Source organism: Diabrotica undecimpunctata, chromosome 6 (genome assembly GCF_040954645.1).
Source record: "Diabrotica undecimpunctata isolate CICGRU chromosome 6, icDiaUnde3, whole genome shotgun sequence".
Lineage (NCBI taxonomy): Eukaryota > Metazoa > Arthropoda > Insecta > Coleoptera > Chrysomelidae > Diabrotica > Diabrotica undecimpunctata.
Genome location: NC_092808.1, coordinates 17,733,329 through 17,759,421, shown reverse-complemented (window position 1 = coordinate 17,759,421; position 26,093 = coordinate 17,733,329). Strand labels below are relative to the sequence as shown.

At 33.3% G+C, this 26,093-nt stretch overlaps 1 protein-coding gene across 1 annotated transcript in view; it reads left to right on the top strand.

The window, feature by feature from the left end:
* The window catches only part of shtd (anaphase promoting complex subunit 1), a 60,970-nt gene that overhangs the window by 8,616 nt on the left and 26,261 nt on the right, over positions 1-26,093 (top strand). Inside the window, exons 5-15 of the mRNA XM_072534336.1 lie at positions 920-1,053; positions 3,203-3,391; positions 3,480-3,666; positions 8,209-8,369; positions 9,510-9,634; positions 13,022-13,294; positions 17,254-17,849; positions 22,367-22,494; positions 24,252-24,466; positions 24,676-24,913; positions 25,153-25,394. Of these exons, the coding sequence (XP_072390437.1) occupies positions 920-1,053; positions 3,203-3,391; positions 3,480-3,666; positions 8,209-8,369; positions 9,510-9,634; positions 13,022-13,294; positions 17,254-17,849; positions 22,367-22,494; positions 24,252-24,466; positions 24,676-24,913; positions 25,153-25,394 (2,488 nt within the window). The remainder of the gene's footprint in view (positions 1-919; positions 1,054-3,202; positions 3,392-3,479; positions 3,667-8,208; positions 8,370-9,509; positions 9,635-13,021; positions 13,295-17,253; positions 17,850-22,366; positions 22,495-24,251; positions 24,467-24,675; positions 24,914-25,152; positions 25,395-26,093) is intronic.

Sequence of the window (26,093 nt, the reverse complement as noted above, 5' to 3'; positions counted from 1 at the left end):
CACGTAATGAGGTCCCAAGTCGTTTTGTCGGTAAAGAAATTCCTCCCTTTTTGTTCCTACTTCTTTGTTTATGGTATTTGTTATTGAAGTGTGTACATTAGCAAAGTCATTATCGATAATGGGTTTATTATTAACAAGTTTTGTGGTACTTATCTGTATAACCGGAACCAGATTTTGAAATCCTAACAGCTCCTCGTTTGAAGATGATGCATGTTCTGTATCCATTTGGGTTTCTAAAACATTGTTATCGGAGGCATCGCCTCCGCTAACTGCACTCATAAGTTTTTAATGTCTTTCCGAATTTCGCTTTTTTATTTGGTGTAATTAATTTACTTTTAAAGTTCACGAAATATTTATTTATATAGCTAATTTATAAACACCGGTTTTAAAAACAAGCTTCTTTCTTACGCACGTCTAACTACCACGACGAATGAAAGCTGACTGCTTTAAATCCTTGGAGACAGTTTTGAAGAAGATAGTCAAACCTAAAATATATTTTATTATCTAACATATATATATATATATATATATATATATATATATATATATATATACATATATATATATATATATATATATATATATATATATATATATACAATACATATAAGTATATATATATATATATATACTGGTATAATTATTTTGTCTTTTTGTTAGTCATATAATTCGATGTTTTAATAATTCAGTTACATTATGGTTGATCCCACATATTTGTTTAGAAATATCTTAGTGCTAGGGAGAAAATAGTAAAATTCTTCCATACAAGTAATGCTTTTCCTCAATTTTACAAAAAAAATTATAAGCCACTGGAAGATCAAGAATAACTCGGCTTTAGCATTTCCTGGAATTTAGTGTCTACATTTTTGATACTCAACTATACCAAATTATATTATAAACATGTAATATATTTTTTTAGCTAAAAAAGGTACTCTCAATGTATGAAAATTTAGTAAGCCCAAGAAAAAGTTCATCCACACCTGTGAATACTAATATATCAAACATGGGTCATTTACCCACATCCAGGTCTCAAAGTTCAATGGCAATGATGAGGTAAGCAATAATGATACAATATCTTAATATCCTGACTAATAGAAGAGAAAAGAAGTTAAAGTATAAAATCCTAAATATTAGGAAATAATGATCTTTGTATATCATTTGAATGTACCAAAGGTGTTTGTGATAAATTATCACTTCTTCAGGGATCATCATTATGCAATCTCTTTTGTCCACTGCTGGACATAGGTCTCTCCCATTTTTCGCCACTCTTCACGGTTCTGTGCTTCTTGTTGCCATTTCTTTGATATTCGTCTAATGTCGTCCATCCACCGTGTTGGTGATCGTCCTCTGCTGCGTTTGTCTTCTCGTGGGCGCCAGTCAATTAGTTTTCTGGTCCATCTTGTGTCTTTCAGTCTCGCTATGTGACCTGCCCAATTCCATTTCAGCTTAGCTATATGTTCGATGACATCACTGATACCTGTTCTTTTCCTTAAGTCTTGCTCCCCATAGCTATCGGGATGTTGCTCTTAAAGATGTCTCTTAGTGAACCATACGCCGCCTAAGCAAGTGTCATTCGTCGTTGAAATTTGCAGGTCTGGTTGTCCTTGCCTATTCTGATTTCGTGACCAAGATATATGTATTTTTCTGTCAATTCTACCACTTGATTTTGGATGATTAGGTGTTCGCTGTGAACTAAATTTGTCATAAATTTGGTCTTAATGATGTTCATTTTTAGACCTATTGTTGAAGATACGTTTTCTAGTTCTTGTACCATTTGTTGTGCTTCACCCAGTTCTTTGGTAATAAGTACTATGTCGTCGGCAAAACGCAGATGATTCAGCATTTCTCTATATATTTTTATTCCTCTATTTTCCCACTTTAGCATTTTAAAGGCGTATTCGAGGACCGTTATAAATAATTTAGGTGAGAGAATGTCGCCCTGTCTCACACCTCGCTTGATATGAATTTCTCTGGTGGTATCATGTAGTTTTACACGCATTGTGACGTTTTGGTATAATGTTTGTAGTAGCTTTGTGAGCCGGTAATCTATTCAACTATTGTTCAGAACAGTTGTAATGCTGTCTAATTCCACAGTGTCGAAGGCTTTGTGAAAGTCTACGAAGATAAGTACCAGTGGTCTGTTATATTCTAGCGACTTTTCTATTAAGGTTTTTACTGTTTGTAGGTGAGCGTTTGTTCCGAATTTTGAGCGGAAGCCATCTTGTTCTCGGGGCTGGTAGAAATCTAACTTTTTCTCTAGTCTTGTCGTAATTATGCGGTTAAACATTTTATAGATGTGGTTCAGTAAGCTGATTGGCCTATAGTTTTCTAGGTGCGCCTTGTCTCCTTTCTTGTGTAGTAAAACTGTTACTGCATTGTTCCATGTTTTTGGTATGCAACAATCTGTTAGACAAAGGTTAAACAACATTTTTATTTGGTTGAGAAGGGCACGTCCGCCCATCTTTATAGCTTCTATTACGACTTCATCTTCTCCTGGCGCTTTGTTGTTTTTCATCTTTTTCATTGCGTCCTGGATATCGCTTAGTGTGATCTCTGACATGAGATCTGAACCCTGGTTGATAATTTTGCGTGATGCGGCGGCTTCCAAATTCTTTTGGTCTTCTCTTTGGCTTGTGTATAGTTCTAGATAGAAGTCTTCAACTATGTGTAGTAGTTCTTCTCTATTTGATGTGGGGACTCCTTCTTTGTTCTTTAGTTTGTGTATTTCGCATTTTCCATTGTTTAGTCGTCTTCTCAGGACTTTCAGAGTTTTCTTCTCTTCTATAGTTCGCTGGACTTTTTCATTCTTAAATTTCCTTAAATCTTTCCTTATAGCTTTTGATACTTTTTCGCAGTTCTTCTTAGTCAATGCTTTCTTTTCCTTTGATTTTTCTTCTAGTTTTCATTAGTTGCTTTGTTTCAATGGTTATTTTTTCGTCTTGGTGTCTTTTAGGGCAGCATTTTACTCTTCAGGGATGAAAACAAAGAAATTAGCCATTATTAATTTCCGTCAACATTTTTTCCTCTTCCCACTATCCTAAAATTGTACAGCTCGATGTTAGAAGAATGTTAAAAAATATTTTAAAAAAATTCGGTACCTTCATGAAGAACAAACAACTCAAGGACATAAACACTGTAATTTTGCTTTCAAACAAATGTTATGTATTATAATTAATATTAAGACTGGGATTTTTATTTTCAGTCGGTGTCAATCTCCAATTGTTTCTTCTAACAGCCCATGGCAAGCGCAGAATTCTAAACTCGATACAAGTTTAAAGAATTCGACAATATCTGACAAGTCGTACTTCGATTTATCTAAAAATGTGTCATATCTTCATGCCAATCCCACTGTTTGTTTAGATTATTTGTGGACTGATACCTATTCAGTACAGTAAGTATTAATATTTTTGTTAGTTACACTTCATTATTCAAAGTTCATGTTTAATCATGAAGATGTTTACAAACCCTTATTATTTTAGAGATAGCAACACTGCAGCTGGTGCGTCTAAGGTATTTTTAATGGATGACGTCATGGACCAAAAATATTTGTGTTATATTCTAGAATCTAGATCTCAGTTATCAATAGTCAGAGTTGATATTCGGAATAACGATATAAAATTTGGAATATTAACGAGTATTAGTGCGAAAGATGCTGCTCCTATACCAGTAAGTATTAAAATAGGGTATCATTATTAGTGCTTAAGGCGGGTTGACACGATCCAAGTGTACTTGGTTAAAGTCTGCTTGGACGTTGCGCGCGCAACTCTTGAAAGCTACTTTGATCGTGTCACCTGTTCATCCAAGTACACTTGTATCAACAGGTTCTGTCCGAATTAAGTAGAACGCTGGCCAACTTCCTTGGATCCAAGTAGTGTGGTATTGTAAAATTAAAATGTCGTCGATGTCGAAAAATCGAAAACGAGAAGTAAACACAAAAAGAAAATGGTCTGAAAGGAAGAGTGTTAGATTTATGGAGCTATACGAAGCTGAGGAAGCATTATGGAATGTACGGATAAAGGAATATAAAAATAAGGATGCTAGAAGTGCGGCATTTTTTCTTTTTTATTGTATCGGTTATAATTGCCTACCACATAGGGTATCAGTTAAAGGAGGTTGAAACTGGGGACAGAAATTACTGGGCTGGAGATAGGGTAAGCAAACAAACCGGAACGTTTGCGAACGGCTACTCTTGGTTTGGTTGGAGAGCTGGGTCGTAAGTGAAAAACTAATAATGAACTGAGAGACTGGAAAGGGATAACTACAAAAAGAGAAATCAAAAAGTATTTACATGGATTTCCTGGGCAACACAACACAAGAAGGTTCCCAAACTATTTAAAAAGAACGCCGTTTACAAGAATCTTCCTGCTGGATGGAAAGATAGGCTTTTCTTTCCTAACAAGATATATTAAAAGGGTTAGAATCTTTTTAAAGAAATAATACTACACTTGGTTTAGGGAGAAACATCACATATTTATTATTACTTCACCATAGTTAATACACATAAAATTAACAGGATTTAAAAACAACTTACAATGGTGCGATCGGTTTACAACAAACTCAAGATGTTGGAGACAATATAGGAATTTAAATTACAGTATACTCCCTTTATAACGAACACGGTTATTACGAGGTTTCGCTTATAACGAGGTACATTAGATGTCCCGTGAAATTTCTATTGAACTATAACCCTTTATAGCGAGGTAAATTTGCTTATAACGAGAGAAAATAAGATTGCAAAACGTGTTTTTTACGTTTTGGCCCGGCCGTAGCTATAAATAAATACCCTTTTTAACTGCGGGCCGCCCGCAATAAACTTCTTACAATTTATGATTCTTAGTCGGAAATGTAAAATTTATGATTCACAAGTGTCATTGTATTGGGTTGACCATTCACACCTAATAATATGGGTCCTAATAGACAAGATGTGGAAAGTGTTTTAAAGGTTGTCAGAAACTTTATCCAAGGACAAAACGCAAATGAAGAAGCATAAAACTGTTTCACATCTTTAGAAAATATGATAGATAGAATACTGGACAATTTAAAGCAGTCAAAAATGACAAAATAACTTTATACGCTTTATACATATTTACAGAATACAGATTTTTTGTTTTAACATATATCATTGACAGTAAAAGTAAACAACTTTGTTTTAAAAACGCCATTCAAACAATATTTATTAGCATCTTATATTGCTCCGAATGCCTTCACCATAGAAAGTTAATGTTTTAGAAAACTACATATTCATATGTATGCACAATATTATTGTTGTTGGATATAACGAGATCCGCTTATAACGAGGTAATTAGTCTGCCATTTCAGTTCTCGTTATAGAGGGAGTCTACTGTATTAATAAATTGAAATTAGCTCACATTGAGGTTAATCTTCAGATGCAAACAACTCAAAATTTATGGTTATCTACCAAAGAGATAATGCTAACTGTCATACGTCGAAATTTAATATTAAAACTTTTAAATTTTTGAAATATTAATTAAATTTTTAAAATTATTTGCATTTAAAATAATGATAATATGACAATTAGCCAATCCCTAAAATTTATAATTTTATTTATTACAATTTTTCAACTTGTCATGAAAGCAATTTTTTTCTTGTTTCAATGAAAAATGTCTATTTTTACTTGGTAAAATTAAAAAAAAAGTACCTGATATCACTGACTATTGTACTTCCTTCAAAAGTTATGGGGTTGGAACTGGATCCAAAGCACCAGTTGGCACTGGATCCAGGCATCGGGTTAATAAACTTCAATCTTCAAAGCTTCGCTTTTCAAACACTCCTTGAAACCATGTGGACTTCTTAAATCGTTGTAACGCTGCTTACAAATCTCGTCATGGGACACAACACATACAACAAATCGGTGATTAAATTAACAAAACTGCCACATTTGCATTTGATTAGATTCACCTCTCCACAATAAAAAATTTGATCTTAAAAAAATTTGAAGATCTTAAGCCAACTTTCATTTAAACTACACATTTAACTGCTATAATACACTATATTTCCATGACAAAAACGAAAAACCATTACAAATTTTAAAAAAATCTGGACTCAAAACAATGACGTGACCACTGCGGTGATCCATTGCAGAGTGACATCATTCGCTCAACTCGGTATAGCGGCTTCTTGATCAAAAGAAATACCGAAGAAATACGCATCTGTGTTATATAAACAGATATTAAAATGTTTATATTATCAATCCCAACGATGCAAAAGGATTGAGAATATATTTCGGTGTTTTAACATATACAAGGTGATTTGAAATGCTACATTATTCCTTTTTTCTGGATTTCAAGCTCATGTATCAATATATCAGCAACCACTAGAACACCTTCCACAATCACTTTCGCTATCTTTACGATGGTTATTTGACATCCAAGTTATTTAACCGTGGCAACCAACTTGGTTCAAGTACACTTATACAAGTCCACTTGGTCCAAGTTGGAATCCAAGCATTCTTGGATCGTATCAACCCGCCTTAAACTCAAACAAATACAAACTGTTCGAAAATATGTCAGTTTTTTTTACTGTAAGCCATTTGGTAAGAGATATAGAAATCACTTGTTTCCAAGACATAACTCATATTTAATTTCTTTTTATTTTTTTGAACCTTTCCTGCCGTTTAAGGGCATGTGAGGAGGTTTCCTTGATTAACAGATTCTTGTGGTAAAAACACTGTACACAGCCTTTCGGTTATGGAACTTCCTAACGAGTTACCCTGCAATTTATCTCCACTTCCAGTATAGGGATGACATTTTGCAAGGTAACCTTTATTGGTCGCAACGCACCAGAATTTATATCCGTAACGGATGGGTTTTCCTCGAATAAACTGCTTCATTGAATGATGTCCATAATTCGATTCCATGGCTTCGTCCACTGAGAAACTTCCGTTCACTGGCTGGAGGTAATGATGAAAACGTTCATTGAGACGGTAAATGGGTGGTTGAACTTTGAATGCTTTATTGGTTTGTTGGTACAACGTATTATCGTTAAAGTATAAAAATCTATGAATCTGTTCAAATCTGTTTCGACTAATAGTATTACTAACTAGATGTGAGTGAGAGTCCCCTAAACATTCTCAATACATTCTCCAAGAAGGCAATGGGTGCTGTCTAGAGAGAATAAGGATGCCAAAGTATTTATATAAATCATCAATGGACAAAGAGAAAGGGCAGGATTTTTGTAAAGCGTACTTTACTGTTTCTTTACAAAGATAGTCTTGTAATCTTGTGAAATTTCTGCAACCATCCTTTTTATTTTGTTACCTTATTCGTGAGTTTCAGTCACAGTTGTATTTGACAGCACTGTTTTCTCAATTGCTGTATTTTTTCGAGAAACAGCTGTAATATCCATGTTTTGAGATAGTGTGCCTCGGCCAATACTTTGAAAAGTGTAATTGAACTGGTCTTCCTCATCATCTCTGTCAGAATCATGTCCGTCATTTGGATAATACAACGTGAGTTGAACTTCGTTACACTGGTCAATTTCCTTAGCCAAAGTCATCTTCTAAACTCTCATATGTTTTTAACAATTCCTCTGCATCTTTGAGATTATTAGGATCATATTTTTTCGTCATTTTTTTCTAAAACAGAAACGATATTGATTAGTTACCACGATTGCCCTGCGTATTATATATCATACGCAATAATCAAAGACCTTCAAAATACTCACCAGTATAAATTTCAATACTATTTATATCACTCGTTGATATTTAGAAGCCTCACTAGTTGAAAACTACAAAAGAAAGTCGAAAAAGTCTTACAAACTCTCCTAAAATGCAACCGGTAAACTATAATATACCCTAAGAAAACTTAGTACAAAACTAATCACCCTTTACCGCCAATCGGATAGATATTTCTAATTTTATGATAAACAGTTACTTTCTAACATCTACTCCGTAACCTATACTGGGAAAACAACTTATGTTTACTTTTTTTCTGACTAGTAGATGGCGAAATATGTAGCAGTGTCTCGTGTATTGCATAAAATACGGTGGGCATTAATGGGTTAATGGGAAAAACCTTTCTGTATTAACATAAATTATTAACCAAATGTAACTAAAAATATCTTATTTAAACTTTGTAAAACCATTGTTAATGTAGTACTCATAAAACCAACATAGCCACGGCTTTTGGTTTATTAATGAATATTTGAATTAAATTTCTCATCTGAATAGCTTTTTCGTTTCTTTTTCAGCATTTACATATGTTAGCCATTTTGGAGCATAGCGGTAATGTTACTCTGTATTCAGGATTAAATATTATTGGCAAATTACACATAGGAGGTACTTTAGCACAACATATGCCTTCGCCGATTGTAAATCGAAATATCCTACAAGTTACCTCTCCATTTCCAAGGTAAGTACTCAACTCAAATAAACAAAATACTTAGTACTAAAGTTCTTCTCAGAGCCTTCTTTCAGAGCGTCACAGGTTTTCGATTTCTTTCTAACGCATTAAGTTGGATGTGACGGAAAAAGGGGTAGTTTCGTGATTAAACACAAAAATATTGCAGCGTTACATACATAAGCGGTCTATTCCTAACCTACGATTGATTCGTTGATGTTTAAAATGCGCGCTTTCTATAGCCAATCAATTTCGCGAATTACGAACATTTGACGTAAAACTTCATCCATTTTGGCCATCTACTCGAAGTGTCAAAGAGTGAAGTGATCGTTGTCGTTCAGGTCAGTAAAAACCAATACAAATGCACCGCCTTATAAAGGTCAGTGTATTTTTATCGAGTTTATGTTATAAGAAATGAACCGGGTATACGTAAGGAAAACGAAAATCGACGGACGGAGATGCATATTCCATGCGTTGTTATGTGTTACTAAATGGTTTTCTCGTTTTCTGTCTAGGAGTCTAGGTGTCGGAGTCTCTTTATGTAGTTTGCAATATCTAATCCAAAACTTAAGAGCGTTGGCGCAAATTTTCGGGCCAATGCTTTTTAAATGCATTCATTTTTTTCGAATCCTGAGAAAACTACTAAGTATTTTTGAAAAATTTAAACGCAGAATGAAAGATTACATTCTTACCGAGGACCGAAAGTCCCTTAAAACTTCGATAATGTTTATTTTAGTAAGTTACCGGGGTGAAAAGAAAGGGAAAATTAAGTGTGATTTTTAATTTCAAATATCTCATTTAAAATAAACTTTTTGTTTATTCTAAGGGACTTTCGGCCCTCGGTAATAATGTAATCTTTCATTCTTCGTTTAAAATTTTCAAAAATATTTATTAGTTTTCTCAGGATTCGAAAAAAATTATTGCATTTAAAAAGCATTGGCCCGAAATTTTGCGCTTACGCTCTTAACGTACTTTATTATTTACAGAAGTAAAATGACAATAGAACAACTTTTTTTCTTGAAAGATAAATCGATTGTGTATAAAACAATTAGTAGATGGTATAGTATCAAGACACATTTTGAATTTTTTAAAATATATTTTCATTGCATTTAGTGATTATGTTTAAAAATAATTTATAAAATTATATTTTAGACGCAGTAGTTTGCTGCCTCATGTGAAATCACCGGATGCTAAATTTGAAGAACATTTATTATCTCCGGTATTACCTGCAGTGCAAATTCCAAAAAAACCTGTAATTCAGATGAACGTTAAGGAACGTAAGTAAAAATGACTATAAAATATTTGAGATGTATATATTTAGCGAATATGTGACATATTCATCATTATATTATCATATTATTATTATTATTCATCATCTTCTTCTTCTTCTTATGCCGTCCCCATTAACGGAGGTTGGCGACCACATTTTTAAAAGCTCTGTCTTTTGCAACGTGGAATAATTCGTCTACAGTCATGTTTGTCCAGTCTCGAATATTTCGCAGCCATGACTTCCTCTTTCTACCTATTCCCTTTTTGCCATCGACTCTACCCTGCATGATGACCTGCAGAAGACTATATTTATCATTTCTCAGTATGTGTCCAAGGTATGTAGTCTTGCGTACTTTTATTGTTTTCAACAATTTTTTGTCTTGACCCATCCTTCTCAGCACCTCCTCATTGCTTGAATTTTAAGAACGCTGCCCTTGCCATTTCTGTTCGTACTCTGATCTCTTGGTCTGGATCTAATTCTGTGTTGATGTAAGCTTCCAGATATTTATATTTTGTCACTCTCTCTATTTGCTGTCCACCAAGAGTTAGTTGTTCATTATTTATTGGACTCCTTGATACTATCATAAATTTGGTCTTATCTGTGTTGATGTCAAGTCCCATTTGAATGCATTCACTATTTATTGCATCTAGTAAAGTTTGTAGTTTTTCTTTACTCTCAGCCATAATTACCGTGTCATCTGCAAATCTCATGGCGTTTATGATTTCTCCACCAATTCTTATTCCCTCTTTTCTTTCCCATAAGGCTTTTCTGAATATGACCTGTGAGTACACGTTAAAAAGCATCGGAGACAAAACGCATCCTTGCCTAACCCCTCTCGCAATCTGTATATTATTTGTTTCTATATCCTTCACCTTTACTACTGCTTTCTGGTTCCAGTATATAGCCTTAATAAACTCAATGTCTTTTTTGTCTAAATTGATGTTTTTTAATTCATCTATTAACTTCATATGCTGTACTCGGTCAAAGGCCTTTCTAAAGTCTATGAAGCATACATATGCACTCTTGTTATATTCCCGACATTTATGCAAGAGTACCGTCAACGCAAATAATGCCTCTCTTGTACCCATGCCTCCTCTGAAGCCAAACTGAGTTTCATCTATCTGCTCCTCACATTTCTTATAAATTCGGTTTTGAACAATTTTCAAGAGAATCTTTAAAGTGTGGCACATTAGGCTTATCATCTATAGTCATTACATGATTTGGGATTGTTGTTTTTTGGTAGAGGTAAAAATATCGATTTAAGCCATTCTTCCGGGATGTTGCCCTCTACATATATGTGGTTGAGAATTCCGGTGAGTCTTTTTATATTACCGTCATCTAAGACTTTTAACAGTTCAACTGGAATTTGATCAGGACCCGGTGCTTTTCCTTGTTTTGCATTCTGTAGGGCATTCTTTACTTCTGAGGGTAAAATTTGTAGGTATTGTTCTTCTTCACCTTCTTCTTCTACGGCACTACAGCCCAAAATGAGCCTTGGCCTCCTTTATTTTTTGCCTCCACCCTTGTCTGTCTGTGGCTGCTCTTCTCCATACACGGACTCCTTCTTGGCTTTCCAACTGGTCTCTTTCCCTGCATTCTGGCGTTCAGTGCTCGTTTTGGTAGCCTATCCTCTCCCATTCGTATCACATGTCCGGCCCATTGCAATCTTTGTATTCTAATGAAGTCTGACAGGGGTGTTTCCTTATACAGTTGATAGAGCTCGTTGTTATATCGAATTCTGAAGATTCCGTTTTCCCTCACAGGTCCTAGTATTCTCCTCAGTACTTTTCTTTCGAATGTGTCGAGTTTGTTTTTGGATGTTTCTTTCAGGACCCATGCTTCGCTGCCATAACATGCTATTGGCCGAATTAAAGTTTTATAGATTCTCATCTTTGTATTCTTCTTCACCTATATCTTGTTTATTTTCCCTCTCGTCATGGAACAGATGGATTATATATTGTTCCCATACTTCCTTTATTTTGCTCTCTTCATTCATCATCAGCCCGTTTTAAGTCCACTGCAGGCATAGGTCTCTCGAGTTGTATCTAGAGTTCACGGTCGTGTGTAGTATGGATCCAGTTTTGCATAATCTTTCGCCAGATGATATTTCCATCGTGTAGGTGATGTTCCTCTGTTTCTTTGTTCTGTTCTTGGTCTCCATTCGGTTAAATTGCTTGTCCACTTTCCCTCCTTCATCCTTGCCACATAGCCAGCCCATTTCCATTTCAATCTGCAACCTCTCCACATCTGTAATTCTGATTCTTTTTCGTAGGTCTCCGTTTGTGTTCTAGTCGTCTATTGTTACTCCTATCATTGAAGGCTCCATATTTCTTTGTAGGGCCCCCGTAAGGGCTACTGGCGCCTGCGTGCAAAAAAAGATTTAAGGCATTTTGGATCATGTTTTTTTATTTATTTTTCTTTTGAAGGTAGGTAAGGTAGGTCGTTAAAATACAGCAAAAAACTTAACTTTAGAAGTCATATTTAATTTTAGAGTAAAATATCAAAATGAAACAAACACTTGACAAAATACAAATATCTTTAAATGTAAAATTAACAGGATTACTTAATTCCTTGTTTTTATGCTATCAGTTTAAAAAAGCCTCTGGAGGTGCATCGCTTTTACAGCACTCCAGGCAATATTCATGTCTGAACAGGAAAAATCAAGAAACTACCTCCTGACTTCTGACATGCTCTCGCAAATAGGAATCGGCAGTAACTGGATGATATACTAATTAAATTTCGTGTGTATTTATACCTAATGCTATTTAATTTATCATATTTTGTTTTAAAATTGATTGTTGTTTTTTGTTTTTTTTGCAAATTTTTTTGCAATTTTGTCCTGTGTTTTTGCGCTATTCTTAGTTTTAAGGCATTGTTATTTATTAAGGGCAGTGTCACACCGTAGGTCATCACCGGCTGAACACACTGATCGGAGACTTTCCGCTTCAGATTAATCGGTATGTTACCGTTTTTAACCACGTTTCATATGCTGCTCATCTATGCGCTATTCTTCTTGATAACTCACCTATTTGGTTGTTCTTGCCTATTCTGATATGAGGCACGACGTTCGTCATGTATTTTGTTTTGAGGATGTTGATTTTTAAACAAATTTCTATGCAGACTCTTTCCAGTTCTTCTAACAGTTCACCGAAGTAATCTTTCATCAAAACTATGTCATCAGCATAACTCAGGTGGTGTAGTCTTTTCCCGTCGACACATCACTTTATGGTCTTAATTTTTAAAATCAGGTTCTAGGGCAGTTATAAAAGGCTTTGGCCATAGTGTATCACCCTGTCTAACACTACTTTTATTTGGGTTATTTGGGAAATTTTTATTTCGGTTATTCCCATATTATGCCCAAAAATAAAGTCGTAATTTATGTTTTTTTTTGTAGGAAATAACCAAAAAGTCTTTTTAACCGGTCTTATAGATGCCATAGAAAACAGAGTAACGTTGAAATACTCCGATGGTACTTTTTATAGAATTACTCTACCAAGTATGGCTTCAAGTTCTTTGATCGAAAGTTGCTTAGGTGCTTTACGGCACACCTTGGAAAAGGATCCAGCAACGGTATTGTTGTGTCGATGGTACTCCACGAAAAATGTCATAGGATCCAAGAATATTACTTTTGAACAGGAATGGAAGATGTTTAGTTCGTTGCTTTTTGGTAAGTGAAACACAAAATTTGTTCCATTTTATCGAGTTATCTTTCATAAAATAATTTTCGTATAGAAGTGACAATACTCAAATTACGAAGTATTTGTCAGTCATCTTATTTAAAAACAGTGTTTTGAGCGAGGCTGAACATATTCTAATGATACATTTTAACTTTATTATTCACTCGCAAGGCATTCGATACAGTGAAACATAATCTGTTAATAAAACTACTGAGAACAAAGAACATTAATATAATATCACGGGATATAAGAATAATAAATAATCTGTATTATGAAAAAGAAGCTGCCATAAGAATAAATAATTTTAAAACTAATAAAATTAAAATCAAAAGAGGTGTTAGACAGGGCTGTGTCTTGTCGCCATCACTGTTTAATGCTTATTCAGAGGAAATATTCAAAAAAACATTAGAAGATGAAGCAGCGGGCATAAAAATAAATGGCATACCCATACGTTAAATTAGATATGCTGATGATACAATACTAATAGCAGAAAATATTACAGATCTACAAAGAATTTTAGATAAGGTTGTTACAGCGAGTGAAGAATTTGGTCTGTCACTAAACATAAACAAAACAAAATTCATGGTTATATCAAAGAAAAACATTAGATACATCAATCTACACGTAAATAATAAGACGATAGAACGAGTTCAGAATTATAACTATTTAGGGACAAACATTAATGAAACAAACGATTATACCAAAGAAATTAGAGTTAGAATAGAAAAAGCTACAAGTGTATTCAATAAAATGAAACAAATATGTTGTAGAGACCTAAGCCTAAATCTTAGAAAACGAGTACTAAAGTGTTATGTATTTTCTGTTCTTTTTTATGGTGTGGAGACATGGACTTTAAATAAACAATGTCTCAATAAATTGGAAGCATTTGAAATATGGACATATCGAAGAATGCTAAGAATCTCCTGGACAGACAAAATAACCAATGAAGAAGTACTAAGAAGAATACCCATACGTGAAATAAGATATGCTGATGATACAATACTAATAGCAGAAAATATTACAGATCTACAAAGAATTTTAGATAAGGCTGTTACAGCGAGTGAAGAATTTGGTCTGTCACTAAACATAAAGAAAACAAAATTCATGGTTATATCACAGAAAAATATTAAATACATTAATCTACACGTAAATAATAAGACGATAGAACGAGTTCAGAATTATAACTATTTAGGGACAAATATTAATGAAACAAACGATTATACCAAAGAAATTAGAGTTAGAATAGAAAAAGCTACAAGTGTATTCAATAATATGAAACAAATATGTTCTAGAGACCTAAGCCTAAATCTTAGAAAACGAGTACTAAAGTGTTATGTATTTTCTGTTCTTTTTTATGGTGTGGAGACATGGACTTTAAATAAACAATGTCTCAATAAATTGGAAGCATTTGAAATATGGACATATCGAAGAATGCTAAGAATCTCCTGGACAGACAAAATAACCAATGAAGAAGTACTAAGAAGAATAGAGAACAGTAGGTAGATACTGGATTCCATCAAAATAAGAAAACTACAATACCTGGGTCATCTAACACGTGGTGACAGATATGAATTCCTAAAACTAATAATGCAGGGAAAGATTGAAGCAAAGCGCAGCATAGGTAGAAGAAGAATGTCCTGACTGAGAAACCTCAAAGAATGGTTTGGATGCAGTTCAACTGAATTCTTTTAAGCTGTAGTGTCAAAAGTTAGAATAGCATTCTTATATATAAATGTACCGGGTGGTCCAATAAGCCGATGTCTCGGCTATATATCAGAAACTATTCATGTTATAACTTTAGGAGAAAAAATTGTAAAAGTGGCCAAGAGAAATCGCTGGAAATAACTTTCAAGTTTCTGGGTTAACCGCTAGGGGGCGTAACCTGTGAAGAAAACTTTGAAAACCAGTTTTTTGGGAAATATGCCCAATTATACCAAGTATTAAATAAGTAAACTAGAAAGAGGCCTAAATTCTGCACAAAGTTGTTTAAGTACTTTTTTTTATTTTTTCAAATATAGGGTGGGGGAGAGTGGGAAAGTATTTGTCGATAAATACCTATAACTTTGGTTTGGATCAACCGATTTTAACGAAATTAGTGTCATTAGAAAGAGTGTGGATGAATTAATTTACATCTACTATAAAATAATTACATTTAGTTTTAATTGTTATAGGTAGAGGGTACTTTCTAATAGCAAAAATTAAAATTTGTTTTTCTTCAAAATGTTTAATGGAAACACCTATTTATTGTAAATTATAATGGAACTGGAATAAATTCGTAACAAAATGGCGCAAACCGCATGTTAATAGCTTTTGTCGAACTCGAGATATGAATAAAAACGCATAAGCATAAGTAAGTATAGTATTGACTCATCCTGTATTATAAATTAAATTAAAAAATAAGTCAGTAGGTACTTTCAAATTTTTTTATAGCAGAAGAATCTTAATGTTGATACCTATTTTGACCATTGTTATTTCATATGATTAAAAATAGTTTTTTCGAAACTAAGTAGGCTACGACATGAATTTGACGGGGAGTTCATATTGTTTATTTATTGACAGCAGTCAAAACATTGTAGTGAAGTGTTATATTATAATTCGAATTGAAGATTGCACTTTTTTCAATAGATATTAATATTGGTAATATTAGTAATTATCAGTACTAATAATTCATGATGAGTATATCAAATGCAGAATTGTATGATATGATTGGAGTTTATTTCGAATGTCACCAAAATGCCGCTATTGCCTCACGTATATATTCTGTAAGATATCTTGACAGGAGGCATTATGGCAAAGAAGTATTTAAAAGAAAGGCAAGAAGATTAATAAGAGAAACTGGTAGTTTTGATCGTCCTTGTTTTAAACGACGTAGTAGAGGTATAACCGAAGATAATTCAATCAATGTTCTTGCTTTAATTCAACAGAATCCACATGTAAGTAGTCGGCAAATCTCTATAGAATTAAACATACCTAAAACTACTGTTCTAAGGATTTTAAAACATCACAGGTTGGTTTTTCATATTATAAAGTGAACGTTTAGGTCAGAAACTTGGAATTCCCTTTAAACTTTAGATTCAACTGTTATTTTAATATTCCGATACAAACGGCAACACGGCGCTTTTATCCTTTTATCATTTTAAGGAAAACAATTTGAACATTTAATTGGACATTCAGTTTTAATGATCGAGATATTGGTATGATCTTTCACATATTTAATTTTAAGTTATAATAAAGGGCGAGTCAATACTATACTTACTTATGTTTATGCGTTTTTATTCATATCTCGAGTTCGACAAAAGCTATCAACATGCCATTTTGTTAAGAAATTAATCCAGTTCCATTATAATTTACAGTAAATAGGTGTTTCCATTAAACATTTTGAAGAAAAACAAATTTTAATTTTTTCTATTCTAAAGTACCCTCTACCCATGACAATTAAAACTAAATGCAATTGTTTTATAGTAGATGCAAATTAAATCATCTACACTCTTTCTAATGACACTAATTTCGTTAAAATCGGTTAATCCAAACCAAAGTTATTGGTATTTATCCACGAATACTTTCCCACTCTCGCCCACCCTTTATTTGAAAAAATAAAAAAAAGTACTTGAACAACTTTGTGTACAATTTAGGCCTCTTTCTAGTTTACTTATTTAACACTTGGTATAATTGGGCATATTTCCCAAAAAACTGGTTTTCAAAGTTTTCTTCATAGGTTACGCCCCCTAGCGGTTAACCCAGAAACTTGAAAGTTTCTGGGTTAACCGCCTGGGTTAACTGCTTCGGTCATCTGAGACACTGTAACTCTTCACAAACTTCGGTTTATATCACTGACAAGTATTTCATACTTCAAGTAAACAATAATGATGTAAACATTTTTTCCGCATTCTTTGTTTATTTTAATATGTTTAATATTTTAAGTGAATTACACAGTATATCCTGGTTTCAGAGCTTTTGGGCTACGAGGACGAACAGTACAGTGAAACCTCCCAGGAACTCCCAACAACTCCAGCCAGCGTGAGAAAAAAACAAAAATATTCAGAAGGAACCGATGATGACTGGACCTATCTCTGCAATTCCGACTACAAACAAATTTTTGGAAACCTCAATACCACACTTAAACTCGAAATTCCTATATCGAAAGTAAAAGAAGAAACCAAAAGTCGAGAGAGTATTAACTCAATAGGACTGTTATTTCCGTATATGAAGATTATCTTGGAGACCTTGCACTTGGTGTATGAAGATCTCAAGCTGAATACTCTAAGGACGGAGGAATTATTACCTTTAATGACTTTTCTCAACAAATTGTCTGTCGACTTGAATATATCTGATTATAATTTACATTATTGGATGGACTTTCCGGATCACGCCATTCTGGCAGAAAGATCTGTAATACCTCCAGATAAGATGAAAAATATCCACCCTGCATCGAAAGAGTCACCTTTCAGTATTTTTAAATACATTTATGAAAAGATGGAAGGGAAAACGGTAGAACCGTGTCCATATTTAAACACGATCAATTCTAGATCAGCAGATATAATTCAGGCAAGTACTGGCATAAGATACGTCTTATTACTAGTTACGTATTATGGTATTATGCTCTCAGTTCTTATTAACGTTGAACTAGTCTGCCCTACTGCAATTGTTGGAAGTTGGAACTGATCAAAGAACTCGTTCCCACCTCTATTTTTAAATTTCTCCGAAAGGTATCAACTTCTGGTTTAAGTAGTTTTGTGTTTTATTTACATAATATGAGGAGCTTTTTTACAAAACTGCATAAATCCACTTTTCAAAAATTTTCAGGAGACGTAAAAACGTGCTGCAGCTGTTGTACTAAAATTTTTGAAATTTCAAAGAACGTAATCAATTGAGGTTAGATTTAGAGAAATAAAACGTTAATTAACATTATTTTTATTGATTTGCATTAACGAAATATAGCCATGTGTCTGTTGGAGATATCGCGTTTTTTAAAAAAAGATGGGAGATATTAACTTTTGTCAAACTAACAATATCTTAGAAATAAAAAATATTAAACGGTACCCACTAAAACAAAAAAAAATGGGTGTGGCAGTCCAGTGGGACTGCCGGTGGAAGTTACACTTCTATACACGCATTCGCCGTTACAAATTTATTTGGGAGTCAATCTGCACAATCATTACATATGTAATTTTATAGGTAAGACATAGCAGAAAGAGAAACAGAATTAATAACAACTTACTAACAATTAATAAACAACTTTTGACCTGTAATAAGTAAATGAAGGATTGAATCAATATTTTGATGAAAATGTATATTTTTATTTTCATATATGTATGAAAGGAGTTGAATGCAAAAATTTTTTTACACATACTCTGCAGTAAAATTCATTGTTTATTTTGTTATTAATATAATATTACAATACAAATTAAAATTCAATATTTTTAAGTATTTAAAAATGACAATAATATACATAACTTTTCTACTGACGCATATATGTTTTACCATTATACATTTAGCATGTAATAATATTAATAAAAAAGTCCTCCCCGACTGGGAATCGAACCCCGGTCTCCCGCGTGACAGGCGGGGATACTGCCTACTATACTACCGAGGACATGACAGAAACGTATTTCAAAATTGACAGTTCTGAATCATACAGTGATTTATTGAGATTATTATTTTGAAATACAAAAGACTAATATAATTATAAACATTTAATAAATAATACAAAACATACCACATAAATAATAATATTAATAAATATTTTATTATATATATAATATTATATGTATATATATCTTTATACAATATATATAATATTAAATTATACATACAAAAGGAACATTTTTATATTCGAGAGAGGAAGAGAGAGAAAATATATCTTCTGTCTTTCTCTTACTCATTATCTTACATATGTAATGATTTCACAGATTCACTCCCATACAAATTTCCAACGTGGAGTGCGCGTATAGAAGTATAACTTCAAAAAAATGAGGAGAAAAAAAATTAGATGTGAACATTTTTTGGCTCATCCTCCAAGCAATCACACTCGCCATCTTGGTAGTTGTGGGTTTCTGGATCTGGATCACTAGTAACTTTGTGTTGAAGAGCATTAATATACCAATGAAGATCAGGGATCTCTTTCCAATTTTGCCCAAAGTGGGTTTGCAATAAATGAAGGAAATCTTTTTTTTTTCTCTTCAGTCACGGAATGAGATAGTGGGATTTGGGGAAGAGCCTGAAGAAAATCATTTTTATTTTTTTTACAATGCTTCTAAAAGTTTCTGATCCAGTATCGAACCTATAGTTGGCGCAGCATTTTATTTTGGTTGAATTATGCCGGTCCCTTATTTTGATTTTCTTAATAATGAGACGTTTGGTTTGGCTGATTCCTTTTATTTTTTGATAAATCATTTCAAGGCTTTTGATATCGTATATCACCCAGTCTTGTCCCAGTTTCTGTACAGAGCCAAATTCCTCGTAAATAGAAGCATACTCTTCGCTCGAGATGATGGTATCAGTTTTTTTCAAGCGCTTCTCCACACGGCCAAAAGCTCGATCAGCTGAAAGAAAACTGTGGCCACGAGTCGGAAAGGTTACATGAATTTTCTGTACATTTTCTGGAGCCTCATTTTTAAGCCAATGGCACAAAACATGTACAATATGAGCATTTTTATTTGGGCCAACGCAACAACGATACTTCAGAAAAAGACGAAAGATCTTGGCGTCTTAAGTGATGGATGAATGCAGATCCGATTTCATTTGCTTCTCTGCTTCCCTGCGTTTCATTCCACGTATAAAATGTTGGTGACTTTGGGTCAATAGGCACACAGCAAAATGCATAGAATGCAATTTGTTGGCGATAAAAGGCATCGCCGATTGGAGTTTTAGGGAGTGGGTGCACTTGTTGCAAATCAAAAACAAAAGTATAAGTATCACTGAGAACTTCCTTTATTAGTTTGTAAAACGTATCCGCGCTCAGCTTGTGAATACGAAGTTCAGTCTTTGGACTAATTCTTTCAAATGAGCCGCGAGCGTTTTGTTGAATAAGATATTTAAGACGAGTGCACGTAGCGCATGCGTCTGTAACTGGAGAGGAAAATCCAATGTTAAAATCGGTTACAAAAATACGGTGAAAACATGAATAGCTCACGTGCAAATCGGCAGTGTAAGCATCCTTAAACATTTTATATAACTTATTTACACTTAACTCTGCTGAAAGGTAAACTCTCTTACTTTTTCCTCTTCCATAATGAGATTCGACACAATTTAGTTTACCAAGAAATTGACGGACTGTTTTCTTTTTGGCTCTGAAAAAAGCTTCTCGTCGATAACCACCTCTATTTTCTTTGGGCGACAGACCTTGATTGACGACCTTTCCAATCCGCAGTAGTCGAGAGGCAGGTACGCCCATTGAGAAAGCAAAAAACTTTTTACAGACAGGAATCATGCGTTTCTGTTTCTGACAATTGAGAAAAAATTTCACAGAAACCGTTCTTGTGCGAGTTACAGAGACAGGCGCACCACTTCCCCTTCTTCTTTGGGGCTCGAAAGCAGAGATATATTTCATCAAAACAAGATCTTGTTTCTCTTTACCCTCTGCCATGTAGACTGCTTGTCGATTAATTTTTATATCATCGTAGGATACCGTAGCATAACAAAGATTTTTCGAATTATGGGCACATGGTCTGGTTTTCTGTTTTAGAAACACTAAATGAGGATCGCTATCGTTGTACTTCATAATTTTTGAACACCCTCTCTCGCTTGTTTTGATGGATCGTCTTTTTTTAGATCCCTCCGATAAATTAGCAACAGTATCCATCTCAAAATAACACGCAAACACAGAAACAACGTTGACATACAATGAATTCACAACATCTCGTCTCATCGTGCGACCCTTTGAGTAGTTTTAGAACTAACGAATGTTATATTTTGTTTCACGAATCAACATCTAATTCTAGAAAATGCTTTTAAAACCAAACAAAAATAGTGGAGGGATAGCTTTGCAGGCCGGAGGATTTATGCAGTTTTGTTATCTCTATCTCTATACCAGAGTTGTTAAGTTTTGTATAAAAAAAGAGTGAACATGGGGTAAAGGTTTTTAAGTGGATTAATTAAGTTTCGTGGAAGAAACATGATTGTTAGGCTCATTTTAAATGGGAAATATTAACTTTTAACACATGAGACTTATACACAAGATCTAAGGCAGAAAAAACTCTCGAAAATCAACAAAAAATGTATTTTAGCCGGAAATGGATTTATGCAGTGCTGTAAAAAAGCTCTTCATATATAATATCAAATTAGTACGAAAATTTAAATAGCTGGTCTATTATCTGTTTCTCTGTGTTTTCTTCTCTGCCTCTTGCTCTATGATGTAATGACTTAGGTACCTTGCTATTCGGGCTAGTCCCGCACTATCTATTTGTGTAAAATACTGATTTCATTCCCGCCTCATATATCTCCCCTATCTTAGAATGTCTTGTATTTTACAGAGATCTCTTGGTATTGTGTCATTGATTTCACGTTTCTTGTTTTAAGTATTGTTCTTTTGTTTCTGCTGTACCTATCTACTCTTATTTTTATTACGTTATTGGTCTAACACATGATTTACATTTACATTTAAAAAAAAATGTACAAAGTTAATTTATTTGAAAACTGCAAGAGATAGGTATACTGAATACTAATACAGATCGAGAGTAAAAAACATATTTTTCTAAAATAATGAATCACATAAAATGTTCACTCTGTGGAATATTTCATGGATAGTTGATATAATCTTCCAGAAGATTTTCGCACTCCTATCACCTACATTTCAGATTCCTTCAGTTTGTTGAGAATGGGAGAATATTGCGCAGAATAGTATTGAAAATTTGGTAGATTACTTGATTACTTGGTATTAACAATATTCCTGCTTTCATGCCTCCTTACTTATTTAATGATTTGAATGTTGCATTGTGAAGATTTCTTCCAGAAATGAAGGTATAAACTTAAGTATTTAAGTTTTATTTATAATTTATATGAACTTTAATAAAGAAGTTTATATTTTTAGGGATTTATATTTTTATTAGAATTTTATATTTTAGTTGTGCGATATGCTCGCAGACTCGAAAACATATGCATCTGAGGAAATGTCAATGGAAACAACTTTTGAGGAACCAACTGTTTTGGAAAAAATGGTATTGCTCATGGTAGACATGAAAATAAACACCAGGTGAGAAACAAATGCAGATTACTATTTCTTTCAGTTTTTCTATCTACAGGGTGATCCCTAAGTAATTGTACAACAAGAAACAGTAGATTGTACACTTTAAAATATTACCATTTTAGCCAATTTGCTTTAATAAAATGTTGATATTAAGAAAATACTTTGTTAGTGCTATTTGTATAAAAAAATATTAAAGATACATTACTTCAATGAAAAAAGATATCTATTAATAACTTCAGAATAAGTGATGGATTAGACCATTACTGATTGAAATTCATTTTATATAACAATAAAACACCGGAAACTTTGTTTTCAAAACTTCCACAAAATTTATTATAAAATCTTATCACTACTCCTTTTTCGGCAGAGTGCCTTTCTCAAGTGATCTATTTTTGGTATGTGTTTACACTTTATAGGCTTTAACTAAATAGGTTGAGGAGTAGAGAACTGTTTGTCTCAAGTTGGTCATTCAGAATTATGTCTGTGTTTTTAATTTGTTAATTTCCATAGATTCTAATAAAGATAACTTAAGGCCTTTATTTTGGACGTGAAGAATTTGAAATTTGTCATTAAAAGAATGATTATAATCTAGAAGGTGAAGTGCATATGTAGAATCTGTTTTTCTATTATTCAAAGCACTTTTATAGTTAACAATGTTATATGTTTGTTAAAAGTTCTGCCAGTTTGACCGATGTAAGCTTTTGGACAGTCGCCACATTTAAGTGGAGATACGTAGACAATGTACTGGTATGTTTTACAGAAACTAACAGGCAACTTGGACAATTTTTAGCGTATATGAAAACATGAGTTTTCCGTATCTCATAAAACTACCCATACTGACACGACTATACACAATTCATCATCCCATCCTACACAACATAAACTGGCAGCCTATCATAGCATGTTACATAGATTAATTGAAATTCCGATGTCAAAATACAACTTTGAGACAGAATTAAATATTATTAAACAAATAGCAGTAAACAATGGGTACAACGAACAAACAATTAATAAAATTTTAAATCAAAAACTACATAAGAAAGCCCTAAAATTAGTATTTCCACCACCAGAGAAAAAACCCAGCTGCTCGATTACATATACAGGCAAGATATTAACACAAATAGCCAAACGCATAAAAAAGAAAGGAGTAATGCCAGCTGTTAGAACAAACAATAACTTAAGCAAATATATTAAAAACAACAAGAGCCAAAATAAAAAGCACTTACGCAGTGGTGTATACAAACTTAAATGTGGCGACCGCCCAAAAACTTACATAGGTCAAACTGGTAGAAATTTTAATAAATGAATAGCACAACATAAAAGGGCTTTCAATAATAGAAAAACAGATTCTACATACGTACTTCAACTTCTATATCATAATCATTCTTTTAATGACGAATTTCAAATTCTTCACATCCAAAATAAAGGCCTAAAGCTATCTTCATTAGAATCTATGGAAATTAACAAATTAAAAAATACAGACATAATTCTGAATGACCAACTTGAGACAAACAGTTCTCCCCTCGTCAACCTATTCAGTTAAAGACTATAAAGTGTAAACACATTATAGTCGAAACAGCTGTAGTGATAAGATATTATAATAAATTTTGTGGAAGTTTTGAAAACAAAGTTTTCAGTGTTTTATTGTTATAATAACTTCAAAACTCAACAATTTTCGAGATAATCGCATTTTACAAATCAGCTGCAAACAAAAGATTTAACGTTAGGTTAATGAAAAGTTATTTATAGCTACATATTTTCAGCTATATCGAAACTCTACCGTATTCGATTTATTATCTTCTCTACGACGCTTTGTGGAAATGCAGAGAAAACCCTCCACCTGGTTGGCCTGCTGAAGCTTACCTACTAATTTGGAGGGAAGATTTGGCTGCGGAAGCTGTGAAGATAGAGAAAGAAAAGACCGAATCGTCTGAGGAATTACTTGAAATGTGCAAAAACATACAAATGGAAAGGCATGGTAAGTGAAATTTAAATGAAAATTAGCTGTTTGTTTCTTATTTTATTATGCTTTATCTGTATATATAAAGAGAATTTTTTAATTGTCGAAAAAATTGGTACAATTTGGCAATCATTTTTTTCTTTTTTTTTTTATTTGTTCTGTTGTTTTTCTGAGTTTTTTGGTCGAGCTAATATAAACTTTTTAAATACTTGTTTATCTTTTGATAGGTTTTAAAACAGACGCAGAGCCAGTGGATGGAATGGAAGACCTAGTAAATTCCCTTATGAAGCTACGCTTTAATGATGACGTCAGAGTAAATGAAGCTAGAAAAATGCTTCAGAGTTCGAGACCTGTACCGATCGTTCTAACCCAAAGACCTGACGTGTCTGATCACGATTTTATCGAAGAACAAGAAAAACATCTGTACGGGATTTGTATAAGGACTATGGCTTTGCCGGTTGGAAGGTAAATATGAAGTTTTAACACCATAAAGCAATTTAGCGTATTATCCTTTCACATAACGGTATTTTTTTATTCGTATTTTTTCATATTCGTCCGGTATATTTCAGTTTACACAGTTTCAGTTTCACATATTTCTGTCTGGTAAAGTCCCGGCTTAAATCCAGTAAATTCTGTACTTTAAAACCGATCTTTTCTAAGTTTTTGGTAAGATAATCTATGATTAATATTCTGTTTAATTCCAGGGGTATGATAACTCTTCGTACAATAAGTCCAGTTATTACAGAACCTCTTCCAGCTCCAGCTCTATGCTTGATAGGAAAGGCTCCTCCAAGAGGTACCACTGTAGACTTAAATCATATTGATACACCTGCAAATATGAATTTGTGGCCGCTCTTCCACAACGGAGTAGCAAATGGATTGAGGATAACTCCAGATGCGCACAATATCGACAATACTTGGATTATTTTTAATAAAGCCAAAGGAGGTAAACTTAAAGCATATTCAGAAATTTTATTTTTTAATAGCTTACATAACATAATCCTCAACTTTATTTAGACTTATCTCTATCGATTCACAATGCTCTATCCGAAAGGCCATAAAAGTTCATCCTTGTTTTAATCACATATGAACAGAGCATTTAAAAAATGTTGAAACCTTTTTTTTTTGGTCCAGTTGCCTAAAAATCATGGCAAAAATTTTGCGACTAACCCTAATAACTCTTCGCTGGTTAAATGTTTCAATATGATCTATATTAAAGTATTTTCAGAGTGAATAGTGGTCATCAAATATAAGCCTTTTGATCTTCAATAAATTTTAGAAATCTACCTCAGGGCTCCATCATCTTGATCATTTTGTTTATTCAATGTTAACTATGGTTTTCAGAATTAAGTAATGGCTTTGTTGTTACTATTGTTGAGGAGATTGATGTATTCAAGATCGAAGAGCTTTGAGCCTCGTAACGTAATAAACTTAATAAGACTAGATACAGATTACACGTGTTGTCAAACTAAATTGAAAGAAAATGTACATACAAAAATTAACACAAAAAAATTTAAATAAAGAAACCTATGTATAATAAATCAATCAAAAAGTCAAGCACTTGGTTATAGATTTTAAGCCGATAAATCCGCGAATGAGCTGCTTAAGGATCAGGGGCAAGTTTTTTCATACTAGCCTTATTAAT